Here is a 17,502-nt window from a genome sequence, read left to right on the forward strand (position 1 = left end):
TCTCTGGTCCCTCTCTGGCAGGGGGAGGGTTCTCTTCCCCTTTCACGTGCCACACAGTTAAAATGCTTTCCGGGGTTCTATACAATGCCTTACAGGAAGGCAGAGGGTCCCTTTAGGTTGCTACTGAGTGCAGCCCTCTGGCCCCTTTCTATTCAGAAACCACACCCTGGGGACAGCCTCTCCTGCAGTCAGTACCTGGGGTGAAACTCTCCTGTCCCAGTTGCCACCATTAGGCACATTGTTTCACTAGGAAGGTGCAGTCTCCTCCTCACAGGCACACTGTTCCCCTGGGTCCTTCTGCCCTCTGCGCACGGGCTCTCCTTCCCTTCTCCTCTGCTCCGGGTTTGAGATCACAGCTTTTGGATGCCAGTACACACTCCCAAGGGGAGGGAGCTTTGCAGCCTCTAGCCCTCTGGGCTCAGACACCAGCACTGGCTTCAGGGAGACTCCCCCTTTCTACCTACCCCCTTTCTTACCAGACTCTATGATATTTTTCAGTGCTCCTTACTTGAAATATGTCCACTCAGGTATATTTCTCTTGTTTTTACAAGCTGGCTATGCAGTATTTTAGCTGTAAATCCAGTCTGTGGCTAGAAGCAAGGATGCTCTGCTTCTTTTCAGAGTACCACCAACTTCCCTCCTCCCTTTATATTTCTATTGTCTAACCTAGTTTCTAATATTTAATGGGTTCTGAATAAATGTTTTTAAATAAGTAAGTTAAAAAGTTAAGCCCTGCCCAGTTGCTGTGGCTCAGTGGTTGCATGTCAACCCCATGAACCAAGAGGTCACCAGTTCGATTCAGGTCAGGGCACATGCCCCGGTTGCCGGCCCATTTCCCAGTAGGGGACGTGCAGGAGGCAGACAATCAATGTTCCTCTCTCATCGATGTTTCTATCTCTCTCTCCGTCTCCCTTTCGCTCTCTAAAAATCAATAAAAGCCCTACTGGCATGGCTCAGTGATTGAGCATCTACCTATGATCCAGGAGATGGAGGTTCTATCCCCAGCAGGGGTGTGCCAATCAATGACTCATCATTGATGTTTCTATCTCTCCCTCTCCCTTCCTCTTTCCAAAATCAATAAAAAATATAAAAATAATAATTTAAAATTTTTTTTAAATAAGTCAATAAAAATATTTAAAAAAAAATAAAAATAAAGTCCTTATGCAATTGTTGTAATTCTCTAGATATTAAATTTTGCCTAAACTGAGTTATAATTGCTTCCATTAATTTCTAAGCAATTAAACTTTTTGCTAAGGAATATACCTTTATAAAACTTCAAAATGTCCACAAGCACAGGGTATAAAATTTAAATTTTTATTCACTCACTTGGCTCAGCTGTTAATAAATGCAAATCTCAGATAAAGTAACTAATTTATTATCTTACTGTTTAATTACATGATCCATAACAATGTAAAGGGGTTCAAATATCTACACATACTATTAATATGTAATACTAGAAAGCTAGTTGATCTTGTGTCAATAATTATATTTACAGGTGCTAAGACATTGTTGATTTTTATAGAATTTTACCCTAAACAGTTTTAGAGACACTTTCACACAAAACAAATAACATTCAATTCATTATCTAAGGCATATGGATTTCTTTTTTATTTTATTTGTAGACTTTATAAATAAATTTTATTTACAGACTTTATTTATAGACTTCATTTTTTAGAACAGTTTTAGGTTTACAACTAAATTGAGAGGAAGTTACATAAAGGTCTCATACATACCTGGCCTTTACACTTAAATAACCACCCCATTATCAATGTTACTCACCAGAATGGTACATTTACCAAGGATGAACCTACATTGACAAATCAATCACCCAAAGTCCGAAGGTTACCTTAGTGTTTACTCTTAACGTTGTCTATCTGATAGGTTTGGACAAAAGTATAGTAACATACATTTATTATTATAATATCACACAGAGTGTTTCTCTGCCTTAAAAATCCTCTGTTCTCTGACTATTCATCTCTTTCCCTACCTCACTCCTAGTAACCACTGATCTTTTTATTGTCTCCATAATTTGGCCTTTTCAAGAATGTTATAATTTGGAATTGTACAGTATGTAGCCTTTTTACATTGGCCCCTCTCAGTAATATACTCTTAAGGTTTCCCGTGTCTTCCCATGGCCTGATTGATTGCTCATGTCTTTTTATCACTGAATGACATTCTCTTATTGGAATGCACCACACTTGATCCATTCACCTACCGAAGGACATCTTGGTTGCTTTCAAGTTTTGTCAATTATCAATAAAGCAGCTATAAACACCCATGTGCAGGTTTTTGTATGGACATAAACTTTCAACTCCTTTGGTTGAAAATCAAGGAGTGAGATTGCTCTAGTGGGTGGTAAGAGTATGTTCAATTTTGTAAGAAACTGCTAAGCTGCATTCCAAAGTGGCTGTATCATTTTGCATTTTCAGTAGCAATGAATGAAAGTTTGTGTTGCTCCACATCTTTGTCAAAGTCTTTGTTTGGTGTTTTCAGCGTTCTGGATTTTGGCCATTCTAATATGTATGTAGTATTGTCTCATTGTAATTTTTATTTTTCTGATGATATATCATGTGGGACATCATTTCATATGCTTGTTTACCACCCGTATACCCTATTTAGTGAGGTGTCTATTAAGATCTTTGATCCATTTGTAATCAGATTTTTATTTTCTTATTGTTGCATTTTAAATATTTTTGTATACAGAGTGGGGCAAAAGTAGGTTTGCAGTTGTGAGTATGCCAAACACAGAGCTTATTCTTGTATTGTTATTTATTAATTATTGTATTATTTTCCATACAAACAACTGTAAACCTACATTTGCCCTACCCTTTATTTTGTATAACTGTCCTTTATCAGATATGTCTTTTGCAAATATTTTCTCTCAATCTGTGGCTTGTCTTGTAATTCTCTTGATGTTGTCTTTCACAGAAGTATTTTTAATGAAATCCAGTTTATCAACTAGTTTTTTCATGGATCATGACTTTGGTGTTGTATCTAAAGAGTCATTGCAATACCCAGGGTCGCCTAGGTTCTTCCTATGTTATCTCCTATGAGTTTTATAGTTTCACATTTTATATTTATGTCATTGATCCATTTTTGTGAAGGGTATGAGGTCTGTGTCTAGATTCCTTTTTGGGGGTTTGATTTGGTTTGGTTTTTTTACATGTGAATGTCAGTTGTTCCAGGGCCAGTTTTTGAAGACACTATCTTTTCTCCATTGTATTGCCTTTGTTTTATTGTCAAAGATGAGTTGACCATATTTATGGGGAATTTATTTTTAATTTAAAGAAAGTGTTTTAAACTTTATATATCACTTTCTGAAACCATTCTTCAGTCAGATCTCATGGCCTGCCATTTGGAAATAAATAATTGTCTACATTCTGAACCAGAAAAATCCCTTTCAAAAGATATTTAAAGAAAGGTATAGCTGAAAATAAACTGTATTAGGCAAATTTATTTAAACTTCATGCAAAGTTACGTACTCATGGAGTTACTTCCAAAGGAAAATGAATATTAGGTGTACCCTGATTTCCATTTGACTAGTCCTGACTTCCTTTAGGCTATGAATATAAAGATTAGGAATTATTTTCACAAGTGACTGAAATCTGCCAAATAAATCACTTGAAGTTTAAAAATGCTAAGCTGCTACTTCACAGCAAGAAAGTTTGCTATTCTCAGTGGCAGAATGGAGTGAAATGAGGCTCATTTTTCAGTAATTGTAGAATATAAAAAGCAACACTGTTAATGTCTTGGTTGGGGCCCACATAAAATAAAATTTATTTTATTATTACAAGTTAAAAGCTTTCAGAATTCTGGGCTAAAGAAAATTATGTTTTTCTTCCGAAGTGAGCTTATTGGTTTTATTGATTCTCTTCTATTTTGATGTTATATGAGGGTATGGGAAAGTATATTTCCTTAATATACAACAATGTTGTTTCTTCTACCACAAAATTTTTCCATTTTATGTTACCTTAAACGCAACACAAATTTACTTTCAACCAGTATTGTTCTCCTATCAATATATCAAATATATTTTAGTATAGTTTTAGGTTGTCTTTGGTACATAAAAATGCATTTTTGTATAATGTTCCTTTTTTAAATTTTCGTTGAATTTATTGGGGTGACATTGGTTAATAAAATTATACAGGTTTCAAGTGTACAAGTTTATAATACATCATCTTAAATAGGTCTGCATTTAGGTAAGATCTAAGAGTGTACATCTTGCCAATGTAGTCATCACAGTTAGGCGGAATGGTAAAAGGTCATGTGCTGATTGATTTGAGTAGAATCTGGTAAACTGGGATGGACTGAAATGGTGGCTTTTAATAAGCAAAACTATTCACCATGTTTCTCTGGTTATGAGATGCTACTCTGCTACTAAATGACATTGATAGCTTTACTAGTTAAACTCCACAATTTAAATGTAAAATTTTTAAATGGGAAGAAATACTTAGAGTATTATAGTGCATTGCAGTATATTAAAAAGTAATATTGAATGCAATATAGAATTTTTATATACTTTTATCTGTAGTGACATTTTACCATAGGAACAACCTCTCCTAAATTGTCACCTGACATCAAATTGAAGGCTTGAGGTTAGAGATTTTATTATCTCAACATATCTGTAATAATTTATGATTCACCTTCTCTGGCTATTGATCTTTCATGATTTAAATGCTCTGATGAATAGAACTGAATTTTCTTATTCTGTATTTGGAATCTAGGGATTATTTTGGCCCTGTAAATACCTAATGGTAATGAGTAGATTAGCAACAATACAAGCTTTGAGATCCTTCTATTTAATTTTTCAAAACCACTTATTTTCTGAGAGTAATAATATAAACTTAAAGGTCTTTTGTTTCATTTGTTAAATAACACTTGTCTAACAACTAAAGAGTATAATCTTCATGGGAAATTACTGGGTCTCTAAGTGGTATTTTATACTTGCTTTTGGCCTGGATTTTAGAAACCACTTGCTCCTCTGTTTTTAGATAAATGAAATGTCCAACAACTGTGATGATGACAATGCTAACCTTTTATTACTCGGCTTGGTTTTTTTCCATTTGGTTTTTTTGACTCTCGGTCAAATCATCAAAGGCTCAGAAAAAAGAAAAAGAAAAAATAGCTCTTAGTAACAGCCAACATAAATATAAACCTGACTACCTCTTCACTAAGTCCAGTGTCTTAATTTGGAAACATGTAAATCCATCTATTATTTAGTTTTTATTTAGTTTTCCTCCAAATGAAATCTTTTTTTTAAATTTGACTGGAGTATTCAGAACAGTATAATTACTTATACTTTCAACATAGTGGCATTTTGTGTTTCCTTTACAGAAGTTTACCTTTTTGACTTATGCTTTTGAAGCTAAAACTGATTTCAAGATTTTATGATTGCCAATAGCAGAGCTTTTTGCTGGTATTAGGTATATGCTTTTGTTCTTGTTATAGGACTAGGAAATCAGAGTTAAGGTAATAAATGCAGCAATCATAGGTTCATGGTTCATTAAAGTCTTGTTCTTTCATCAGTTTTTGACTTCTCACCTTTATACTTTGTACCTCATTCACGACCAATTTCTCTTTCCCTGCTCTTGGCGCACCAGGTAGGAAACACCCTTCTGAATTCTTACCTGTCCTCCCTCATATCATTTTATGCTGGAAGAAGGCAAACTAGTTTTAATATTAGCCTAAACAAATCCTTGTTGTAATATCAAGATTGTAAAAGCAAATGTAAGACATTTGAGAATTAAACACTATAGAATTATTTGAGAGACCTCTCTTCTCACCAATCCTGCTGACATCCAGCCCTTAGGGTGCCTTACATATCGTAGTTTATGGGAATGGTGCCCCGGGAGAATCCCACTGTACAAACTACACAGTCATACCCAGGAATGATGCTTAATTTCTATTAGCTTAATTGGCCCAGCCTTGACCCATCATCACATCTGTTTTGAGATTCCTCACTCTTAAAAATAGAGATAAATTTTTTAAATCATTGTAAGCTATGAAAAAACACACACTATTTGAAGGGCTGTATATTTATTCTTTATATTCCAAGTTAAACACAACTGATCTTCATTTAGTCTTATAACTGAATATAAATTATGGCATAGACAAATTTTAGTAATTTGAAAAAATAAGGCAACATGAAAATTTGTCCAGTAATAAAACAATGATGATAATAGAGATAATAGAGTGCTTCCTATGTGCCAAGCTCTGTGCTATTTGGTATGTATTTTCTTATTGAATTTTCACAGTCACCTTGTGAGGTAAGGTACGTTCATGCTTATTTTTACATCCAGAGAGACCAAGAGAGAAGAACATGTTTAAGCTCATGTAGGTAATAAGTGGAAGCATAAGATTTGAATCCAGATCTGTCTGACAATACTTCTGGGTTCAAATTCTTAACCTCTATAACCTATATGTATTTATAGATGGGATATTTGATAAAAATTGTAATCATTATCGTCACCATCATCTAGAGATATTTTCAATACTCTGCAGCTGGGGTATGAAAAGCAAATGTTTACTCCACTCTTCCTTTCAAAATTCACATATTTGCCCCAAAATTCACCTGCTTCTTTGGTTGGGTAGCTTTGCTCTTTGCCCTTTGCCTATGACCTAATCAATCTTGCTTTGCTGGCACCATTCTCTTTACCAAGAATATCCACATTCTTTCCTCTTTACCAGTTCATTTATTGTTTATTCATCCATTAAGTCAAAAAGCAAGCATTAATTGCTAGGACTGTATTTAAGATTTATCTCTCAAATTCTATCCATACTTCAAATTCCAGCTCTAGTTATTCCAACTTAGAATAATTTAATTCTTCTTAGCTTCTATTGCACTCTTTAGTCAAACCAAACACTTAAGAGACTACAGTTGTTTCATGAATTTTACTTTTATTTCCCTAGCTACATATTCAGAATCCTAGGAAGATATGTTATATATTTTGTGTACATACTGGAAACTTGCCTAGCCTTATGTACATGAAAAACATTCAATAAATATTTATTGACTGATGAACCAAGGTTATTGATAATTTATCATGATTTAAAATGTTAGATGGCATGTCTAGGCTACATAGTAAGGAGCTAACTTATTGCATGAGTTAGTAAAGTCTCCTGTACCAGAAACTAATTCTTCTTCAAGATCCTTTAGTTGAGTTCTGAATTCCATTCTGAAATTGAGGAAAGTTAATTAAGAATGATTCTCTGGCCCTGGCTGGTATGGCTTAGTTGGTTGAGTGTCCTCCCATGCACCCAAAAATCACCGGTTCAATTCCTGATCAGGGCACATAGCCAGGTTGAAGGTTTGATCCCTGGCTGGGGTGCATTAGGGAGGCAATCTATCAATGTTTCTCTCTCCCCTTTCTCCTCTCTCTAAAATAAATAAAAACATTTTTTAAAAAAGTGATTCTCTGCTCTTAGTTTTTACCTTTGACTTATGTTATTATATACTCCTATCTCTGACATTTTTTCTCTCTTTTACTATGTCCCTTCTTTCTGCTGTCTCTCCACCATCTAACTTCATTTTTTAAAAATATGTCTTTATTGATTTCAGATAGAGGAAGGGAGAGGGGGAGCGAGAGAGAGAAACTTTAATGATGAGAGAGTCATTAATCAGCTGCCCCCTGTACGCCCCCGACTGGGGATCGAGCCCACAACCTGGGCATGTGCCCTGACCGGGAATCGACCCACAATCTCCTGGATCCTAGGTCGATGCTCAACAGCTGAGCCACGCCCAGCTAACTTCATTTTTAAATGGTGGAAACAAGTATATAGTTTTTGTTTTCAGTCTATATATTGTTCACAAGCACCTAGTACCTAATTAATACATTTAACTTCATGGTAAACTGTTTGAAATCTTTTCATTTTTTAGAAAGAAATACAGTAAGATTTGATTAAATGTAATTTATAGTTTGGTATGCAATTGCTTGCATCTGAGCTCTTCTATCTTTATAACCTAATTAGAACTTTGTGCTTAGTTATTCTGCAATTTCACTCTAGCTATTTTCACAGTTAAAAGTCTTGTTGATCAAATTAATAGCTTATTTGGCCATCCTACTATTAACTGTCTTCCATTTTCTCAAGTTGGTAAACTACTTAACTTTATAAAAAATTTGAAATACTCGCCGTTTAATATCTATAGACCCACTTCAATATATATTTCCAAGTGTTGCATGAAGCAGTGCAAAGGATTTCCAAGAATGTTGACATTATATCTTGACCTCAAACTCTCATCTCAAGTTGCATAGAAAAGGTGTTCTCTGGATAATCTGTAAAAAAGAAGGGATGGAGCAAATTCTTGGTCGATAGGGGAGCATGACAGAAGCAGCAGGATGACTTGGTGAGTGGTTCATGGTGGGTTTAATTAGGTTACATGGAGGGATACATGTGTCCTCAGCCCTAAATGGCAAGAGTTCTCTGGAGGAGGGTTGTAATAAAAGAGTGTATTAAGCCTTAGGACTGGTTACCAGATGTCATTATGCTAAACAAAAACTTAACATAGTCCCATTTTATCTTTGGCCTTCAGCCTTTGACACTGAAGCTGTAAAAAGTCTTGTCTATCCCATCTCTTTGGTATTTCTTAAATCTGCTTTTTCCATTAAATTTTTTCTTTCACCATCCTCCCTTTGCCTTGACTATTAAAATAACCCCCTCTCCCTCTCGCCCACTGTTGTTGGAATTATTTTTCAAACATACAGGCAGAAACATGCTACTCCTCACTTCTTAGAAGATAATTACATATAAAAAGCATTTAAAACTATAAAATAAAACCTGAATGCACCACCCCATCCTGACGTTCACATGTATTCCTCCATGTAACCTAATTAAACCCACCATGAACCATTCACCAAGTCATCCTGCTGCTTCTGTCATGCTCCCCTATCGACCAAGAATTTGCTCCATCCCTTCTTTTTTACAGATTATACTTGTCCTTTAACACTCAGATTGAATACCACCTACTCTGAAATGTTCTCTGCTCCATTAACGCAATGGACATGATCGCATGTTTCTCTCTATCTTACGGCATTTTTCAAGGATGTGCATATTTCCAAAGCTTGTTCCATTTTGCCTTATCTACATTCCTTCTCTTCCCCACTAATTTTAAACTGAGGTTTGGGGTTATGAAATTTTCATATTTGTGTATCTCACTTTGCCTACTACAGTTTTTTGTGCACCTGTACTCTGGATGTTACACTTGCCATTTCCAGAGCCCTTGTCTACAGTAAAGCACTCTTCTGCTGACATCTTTATTTTTTGAAAAACAAACCTAAGCACAGTTGTCCTATGACCCTCTTCACATCACAGTTCCTGAAAGGGAACTCTGTGCATTTTGCCTTCCATTCTTCAATCCATTTTTCTCTCCAAGAGCCTTCAGTCCAGTGTGAATTCACACAATTCCACTGTAATTCCCCTCATCAGTGACTTTGGTTGAAACTTCCATGAACCGTTTTCAGGGATTTTCCTATTTAGTTTTAAATTTGGGATCTAAATCCTGTAATATAAAAAAGAAACTTTGATAAGAAACTATATGAATATACTTTTGAACTATATTCCTAGATGGCCCAAAGAAAAATAAATTCTTTTAAAAGATATAATGAGAGCTAAGATATATATTTCTACAGTGTGCCCTTGAAAATTTTTTTGAGACTCTATGTTGGCTGTTTATCATGGCTTTAGTATAACATCGATTACTATTCAGAACATGTAGTAAGAATAATCTTTATTGTTTCAATCGAAGTCTTATCTCAGATTCTGCAGCCCAGTGCATTCATTTTGGGTAATATATGAAATATTACAGGGTCAATTTGTTATTGTTTAAACATATATGAATCTTTGTATTCTCATTCCACAGACTGTTATATGCTTTAAAGGTGGTAAAATCACTTATGATTAAAACAGTGGAAAGTTGGGTAAGAGTTGGGCTAATTACAATATCTGCAGAATCTCATAAAAAGATGGAAATAATTGCTGTGTGAAGATTATTTTTATTCACTCCCTCAAAAATCAGGATACCATGATCAAATTTTACAATATTAGGTGCCAAAGCCATGAGCAGCTTTATATACCTCAGTCAACAAAGTTTTCTTTTTAGTTTTTCTTTTATAATAAATGATTTTAATTTTATTAAACATTGTGTGCTTCACAGACTCTCGATGGGTTGGACTATTACATTGAGCATTTTAACTAATAGATTTTATTGTTTATGCTAGATTTTTCATTTAAAGAATTGAGAATTAGGCAGATGTCAAGATAAATTTTTTTATTATTTCATACAAAATTATATTTGTTTCATGTGTACAACACAGTGATTCAACATTTCTATATCTTATGATGTGAATACCACACTAAACCTAGTAACCATCTATCAGCGTGCAAATTTTTCACATTATTGTTGACTATATTCCACTTCACCTTTACATCCATCCCCTCTGGCAACTGTCACTTTGTTCTCTGTTTCACTGAGTCTATCTTTGTATTGTTTGTTCATTTGTATTGTTTTGTTTTAAGATGCTACATATATGTGAAATCATACAGTGTTTATCTTTTTTTGTCTGACTTACTTCACTTAGCATTATACCGTCTACCCTCTAAGAATATTTTTAACCAAATCTCCTCACCCAACAAGCAAATAAGTAAAACTTTGCTTTATCTGATTATTTCTTAATTCTTTATTTCACCTGTAAGAACTGAGTTTATTATAGTGCAATAAATAAAATACTGTATTCTAATTATTTTATTATTTTTCTTCCTTTCCCAATTAAAAATATATTTTTGAGAGGAGGAATTGCATCTTTTTTTTTAACTTATTTTTTCTGAATTGCTAATAGAATATTTAGATAGTAGTTCTGTCTAAATATTTGATAAATTAACAAATAAAGTCAGGTTCCAGCTCTAGGAAAAAAAAGTTATTAAAGAATTAAATATGTCTTATTCCCTGACTCTTATCATCTCTATTAGCTCAGCAATTATAGAGGTATTTTTAATAACAAAAGCATACTGCCACAGTCTTATTAGATTGGAAGTTAATATTACAGTCCTTTCCCTGTTACAGCAGAACTTCTAGAGGCATGCAGTTGAGAAGACATAGGTTAAATAGTTATTGGTACATATTGATGATTCCCCATCAAACCAATGTGGTCACTGTTCTTTTTTAAATGTAGATCTCTATTTTGTATGATGAAGGAACATCTAACATATGCAGATTACACTTAATGAGCACTTACTCATTAGATGTGATATGTGTTTTGTTTACATTATTCTAATTTAACCCTCCCACCAAATTGATGACATAGATATTACTATCCAAATTTTGCAGGATAAAATATTGAGATTTGGAATAAAGCATCTTGGCCAATTGCATAGTTAATAAAGAATAGAGATATAATTTGTTCTTAGATTGACTTAAAAATCCAAACTCTCTCCACTGCACCACACAGCCAAATATTAAAGTAATTGGATGTCAGGTTCCATCGTACTTGTCTTTGAAGCCATCATTGATCTTATTAGACAGTTATTACTATATCACTAGACATTATATTTTTCAAAATAAACATGATTGTAAATATAAGAAACTCAAGTAAACACTTGTTCTTTAGTGTAAATATTTCTAAAGATCCTTTTATTTCTGAAAAACATTTACTTTCTGCATAGCCTGACTATACAAAATATCAATTTTATATAAGATTTATGAAAGTGCTCAAATCAGTCAAACTCTGCTATTTTTTTTTTTTATTTGAAAGCTATTTCCTTCAAGACATTTTGGAGCTTGCTTGTTTGTACAAATGTCATATAGCTTAAGTTATGACATAAAAATGATTCCCCCAAAAATGATTCCATTAAGCTTCCACCTCAGCTGACACACCTACACCTATAAAACACACTTGCTCACAGTTTTGTTTTTTATTAATTCACACTGATCTTGGGCTTATAATGTCTAAGCTTGTGAATAGTATATAGAAAAAATTTACATAATTCCTGAAATCTTTGAAAACCATTCCTGTTTTTCAATTAGCAAAAACTTTCTTGATATGATTTAAGAGTGTTATGAATTTTTTAATATATTATCTACCTTATGAAATACAGAGGTTGGGCTAATTGGAAAGAATGAATGGCTATATTAAATAATTATTTCAATACCAAAGCATACAAGTATCAATCAACATGTCAATCTCCCTAGTAAAGTTACATGATTTTCATGTTATCATTTGATTGAGTCCACCAATGGAAAAATATAATTTAAAATGGGTGACAAACCAAATTATTGAAGTCAATATGTAGGCTAAGTATTCTTGCACACCAAGGCTGCTATAAAATTAATAATACTTTAATATGGATGCTTTTAATTTTTACAGGGACAGTCCAAATGCAGAGCAAGTAACTTAGCTATTTCAATCAGTTTTATTAAGAACAAAAACATAAGTCATTTGAATTATCACTTGGAGTTCATAGTGACAAAATAAGACCTACATTAATTCAACCAGGCTCCATTTCTTTTTCTAGATGTTTTTGCACAAATAGAACTGTCACCGGTATTATTTAGCTTTCTCTACTAACACAAATGTGTTTCCTGAATGTAGACCCCATGTCTCTTTCAGAGATTATAAGTAAAGACTAGCAATTCCAGAAATAACAGGTGTCTGTCCTTTCTCAGTAACTCTCCCTCCTAAGTGTAGGGGAACTGATCTCAGCAGGACAAACATAAATTCTCTTATTTAGTTTCCTTTTTCTTTTAAAGATGGAAAATAAACCACTTTACAATTTCATGTCTTTCACTGGATTATAATACTTGATGTAACTAAGAATATCTTTTGAACAGATAAAAAGATTCAGAAATATTAAAAGAAAATAAGGTTCATGGTTTTCAAAAAAAAATAGTTGTGTTCAATTTTATTCGGAGTTATTTATTATACCTAAATTCCATGATTATCATTTTGAATCTGAAAGTACTATAGCTGCAATAAGTTTCATTTTAAATGAATTTATTGCTTAGTTTAGATGTTCTATTGCCCACCCAGTTATACTTTTAATACTGTGTGTCCCTGAGCAATCCTATATGGCACAAATACAAGATAGGTGATATAATCAAATTAAAGTATTTAAATACAAGCTTTATTTTCATCTCCATGTACCAGCTTTTCACTTGGTATATGTAAAGTGCAGATTTATTAAGATTAATGCATATTATTGAAAATTACATTTATTTTTTTCAGATCCAAACAATCAGTAGAAATAATGAGCCAGAACATGACTATGAAGAGGATTTTCCATCACTTTCTGCATATTTTCCAAGTAAGTGTTCCTATGTGTTATATATAATGTATATATGTAATGTTTGCATTACATATATGTAACTGGAAAAGTAAGACTGAAGAGAGAATGAAAAAGTAATTAACTGAATGACTCCTACTTTATAATATGGCACAGATATTACATAAGTATCTTGTTATTTTAAATACTTCTAAGTTCAATGTTTAATAATCAAACACCTGTTTTTCCTACCCAAAGAAAACACACAAGTCAGGTTGATGTAAATATTCTATTTAACAGCTATGTTTTTTCAGTTCATTTTTCTTTTTAAACAAAGCCACATTGTTCTCAGACCTTAGTTTCCTCAGCTGCGATAGGATGTAATTCTGCTGTCTAGTGTCTGAAGGCTAATTCAGAGTCTTGCAGATATACGTCGCTGTGCGCAGGATGTCGGCCTCCCCCGGTGTGTGACAGCTTGCTTCAGCAGCATGTCGGATACGCGTCTCCCGCCTCACATTTCCCACCTGGAAGCCCTAATTCCTGCCACTGCCAACCTACTCCACCTGCTGGCTTCCCCCTTCCAGGAAGGCAAGATTCTGTCCTTAGTCATTCAGTCCCCAAACCCTGCTCACCTGTCACCTTTTTACCACCTTCAAAATAGAGCCAGCTGTCAGCCACTTCTCCCACTTCTTTGTGATTATTCCTAGTCGACGCTGCCATCAGCTCCCCCTGGAGTATTGCAGTTGCACCCTGGCTTTCAATGGGGGGCTATTTTCTGTCCCCAAAAGAAGATATTTGTCAATGAATGGAGCTGGGTTTTTTTCCAGTCACAGTTTATATACATTCAGTGTTAGTTTGTATTTGTTTCAGGTGTGCAGCATGGTGGTTAGACAATCATGTACTTTACAAAGTGTTCCCCCGGATATTTTCAGTACCCACCTGGCACCATACATAGTTATTACAATATTATTGACTATATTCTTTATGCTTTAGGTCGCCATGACTATTTTGTAACTACCAATCCGTACTTCCCAACCCCTTCACCTCCTTCACAAGGTCCTCCAACCCCTTTCCCCTTTGGCAACCATTAGATTGTTCTCTGTGCCTCTGAGTCGGTTTCAATTTTGGTGGTTTCTTTATTTTGTTCTTTAGATTCCACATATAAGTGAAATCCAATGATAGTTGTCTTTTACTGACTTATTGAACGGAAATGGTTTTATTGCCATGATTTGAGAAGGGAGGTTTGCAACTGGCATTTAGAGAGCAGAGACAACAGAAATGCAGCTAAATATGCTACAGAACATGCCCCACACAGCACAGGAGCATCTGGTCCAAAATGTCAATAGCAGGGCTTTTAAGAAACTCCACTCGTATCAGCTTCCACATTTGCCACCCGAATATACTGTTTCATGAAGGAACTAATAATCACTTTTCTGTTCCAAACCCTCCAATACCTGCCCATCATATTTATAATCTTTATCATCAGTGACAAGGCCCTAGATCTTCATCCTGTCTCTCACCCCTTCCCTGCTGGTTCACGTCCCTGTAACATCTCACACAGCAAGCACGCTTTTGCCTCAGGGCATTTGCGCTTTTAACAGTGCACGGTTGAAGCTCAGCTAAGCATTATTGACCACTAGTTTTTCAGATGATAGGCTAACCTGCAAATCAAAAGAATTTAAATACAATGCTTTAACTAACATACTTTGGCAAAATCAATAAACTTTCAACTTTATTGCAGAACACAAAACAATGCTAAATATTAAAGGAATGCATTACTACATGAGGTTTTAATGTTATCCATTTTATTATTATTTGAATGAAAATAAAAGTGATGATAAAGTGATGATTAATAATGACCATATATTCAGTATGACATCTAATCCTCAGAAAAACTGTAGTAAGGAAACATTATTTCAGTTATTTGTACAGAGCGATTTCATTCCTATAGAACAGTTTGGACCTGGGACTGTCTCATACGTGAAATTCAGGGTGACTGGGCTCAGGCCTCAGGCTCTTTCATGAGAGGGAGTGAAGCATTGCTATGAAACTTCCTAAATCCCACTGACTCGCTATCTGACTCTCCAGGGTTGGATTCCAGGTTTGGGCATATTTGACAAGAACCAAGAAGACTCTCTTGCTTAGACAGTGCAGACATAAGTCTTAAACACGGAATACCACAGCAGAAGGGTGGCTACAAGTAATTTCCTATAGTGTGAATGTAATTCTAACTTGGTGTTCAAGTTGCCCAGAGAGACATAGTGAAATTCTTTTGCTAGCCCTGAACAATAGTTTCTTTTCAGTTATTTCATCATCTACTCCATCAACATTTCCAGAGACTACTTCATTTCAGGCTCAGTGTTTGGTGTTAGAAGTAGAAAGATGGGATGTGTGCAGAGATCTGCAGGAATGAAAGGCTGGCTGCTCTGCCTAGGCTGGTAATTAGAGAATCTTGGTTTGCATCTCTAGTACTGGCAGTTGTATCTTTCTCCTTTCTCACGTAAGAGAAAAATAAAAATTAAAAAAATCCCATGTAGAAATATGGGGTACCCTCATAGGTGCGATTTTTCCACACGACTAACTGATTTTCTCATTGCTGAAAATTTTCTACAATGTAACCTTTCATTTAAAAAAGCTTTTTTCTTTTCTTTTTTTCCCATTTTTTTTCCTTTTCATGGAATTTATTGGGGTGAAACTGGCTAACAAAATTATACAGGTTTCAGGTGCACAGTTCTACAACACATCTGTACACTGTATTGTATGTTGACCACCCCAAATCAAGCCTCTGTCCATCACCATTTATCCCCCCATACCCCCCTCCACCTCCCCCCCTTCCTCAGGCAACTGCCATATTGTCGTCCTTTTTTCTATACTCTTTGGCTTCTTTAGCTGTATTTTAGTTTAACAACACTCTAAAACAATTATTTGCTTTCCTTTTGCACTGACAATAACAATTCACATATTCCCTGCAATACAGAGATTCAAAAGTTTTGTTTTAAAATTTTGTGAATCCTTAATTTAGGGCAGAATTTTTCTAAAGAGAACATAAACAACTTTTTTAAGATTTAAAGCTATTGCATTATAATATCTTTTTTTTTTTTTTTTCTTCCTGAGTCATTAGAGAGCATTTATTGTGTACAGTATAAAAACAAATGTTGGAATCATGATTCTTAAATGAAGGGAATTTGGATCCTTTGATTAAATTTCAGGATAGAATACCTTTTACAGGCAAGAGAACTGAGCCTTAGAAAGATGCACCTGCTATGGGTAATTTGGATGCCTTCCAAACTAAAAACACCTTAATACTTTTCTCAAGTAATATTTTCAAGAATGAAAGTACCATCTGTTGATATATAGTAAAACGATAACTAAATAAGAATCAAAGATTTATTTTTGTTGCATTGTTCTAGAAGCAAATTAAGATTTATTTTTTTCTGTCTTTATCTTTTCCATCGCTTATGTCAGTCATACTATTTTCTAATAAAAATGCAGTAATGCAGTCATATCTATGAGTCTGCTTGAACAGTAACTCTAGAGAATCAGAGTATTATACATACGAGTGCGCCCCATACCGAGGCAGCGAGATATAACGGAGCTTTAACTCTTCATTTGGCAAATATTTTAAAAGCCCGAGAATGACTATTCACCAAAATTATGCATTTATCAGCTTTCCACGACATCATGTCACATCGTAAAAGTTTTATTAGCAGTACTACCACTTCTGCATGAAATTACAAACTAGGAGATGCCTCCGGATGGCGCGTTTGAGTGAAATCATCCGATTTTCTTCATACACAGCCCCGCAGAGCCCAGCGTGTCCCGGCGCCGGGGGCCAGGCGGCCAGGCCGGGCGCCGAGGGCGCCGAGGCGAGAGGCGCCGCCGAGCCCGCCCGGCCCGAGGGGCGCCGCGGGAGTGCCGAGGACCAGTACGACGACCTGTACATGTTCATCCCCGGGGACGGCGACGGCGACGGGGACGGGGACGGGGACGGCGCGGACAGCGGCGCGCGGGAGCCGCCCCTGGGCGACCACAGGCCGCCTCTGCCCCCGCCGCGCCCCGCGGCCGCCCTGCCGCCGGAGAGGCCGCGCTGCACCGCGCAGGGTAAGCTCAGGGCTCAAGCGGCGGCGAAGGGCTTGGGCTGACGGACGGCCCGCAGCGTGTGCAGGTCGGGCGGAGGCGGGCGGCCGCGACACTGGGGCGGCTTGGCTCTGTGCCTTAACGCCAGGGCCGGGAATCAGGCAGGGGATGCCT

The 17,502-nt window shown here is 35.7% G+C and overlaps 1 protein-coding gene across 1 annotated transcript in view; it reads left to right on the forward strand.

Moving 5' to 3' along the window:
• Window positions 1-17,502, forward strand: part of BANK1 (B cell scaffold protein with ankyrin repeats 1) — a 306,359-nt gene that overhangs the window by 239,178 nt on the left and 49,679 nt on the right. The window contains exons 9-10 of the mRNA XM_081154901.1: window positions 13,215-13,293; window positions 17,050-17,352. Of these exons, the coding sequence (XP_081011027.1) occupies window positions 13,215-13,293; window positions 17,050-17,352 (382 nt within the window). The remainder of the gene's footprint in view (window positions 1-13,214; window positions 13,294-17,049; window positions 17,353-17,502) is intronic.

The sequence above is a fragment of the Miniopterus schreibersii genome, assembly GCF_964146895.1.
Source record: "Miniopterus schreibersii genome assembly, chromosome: 1".
NCBI lineage: Eukaryota > Metazoa > Chordata > Mammalia > Chiroptera > Miniopteridae > Miniopterus > Miniopterus schreibersii.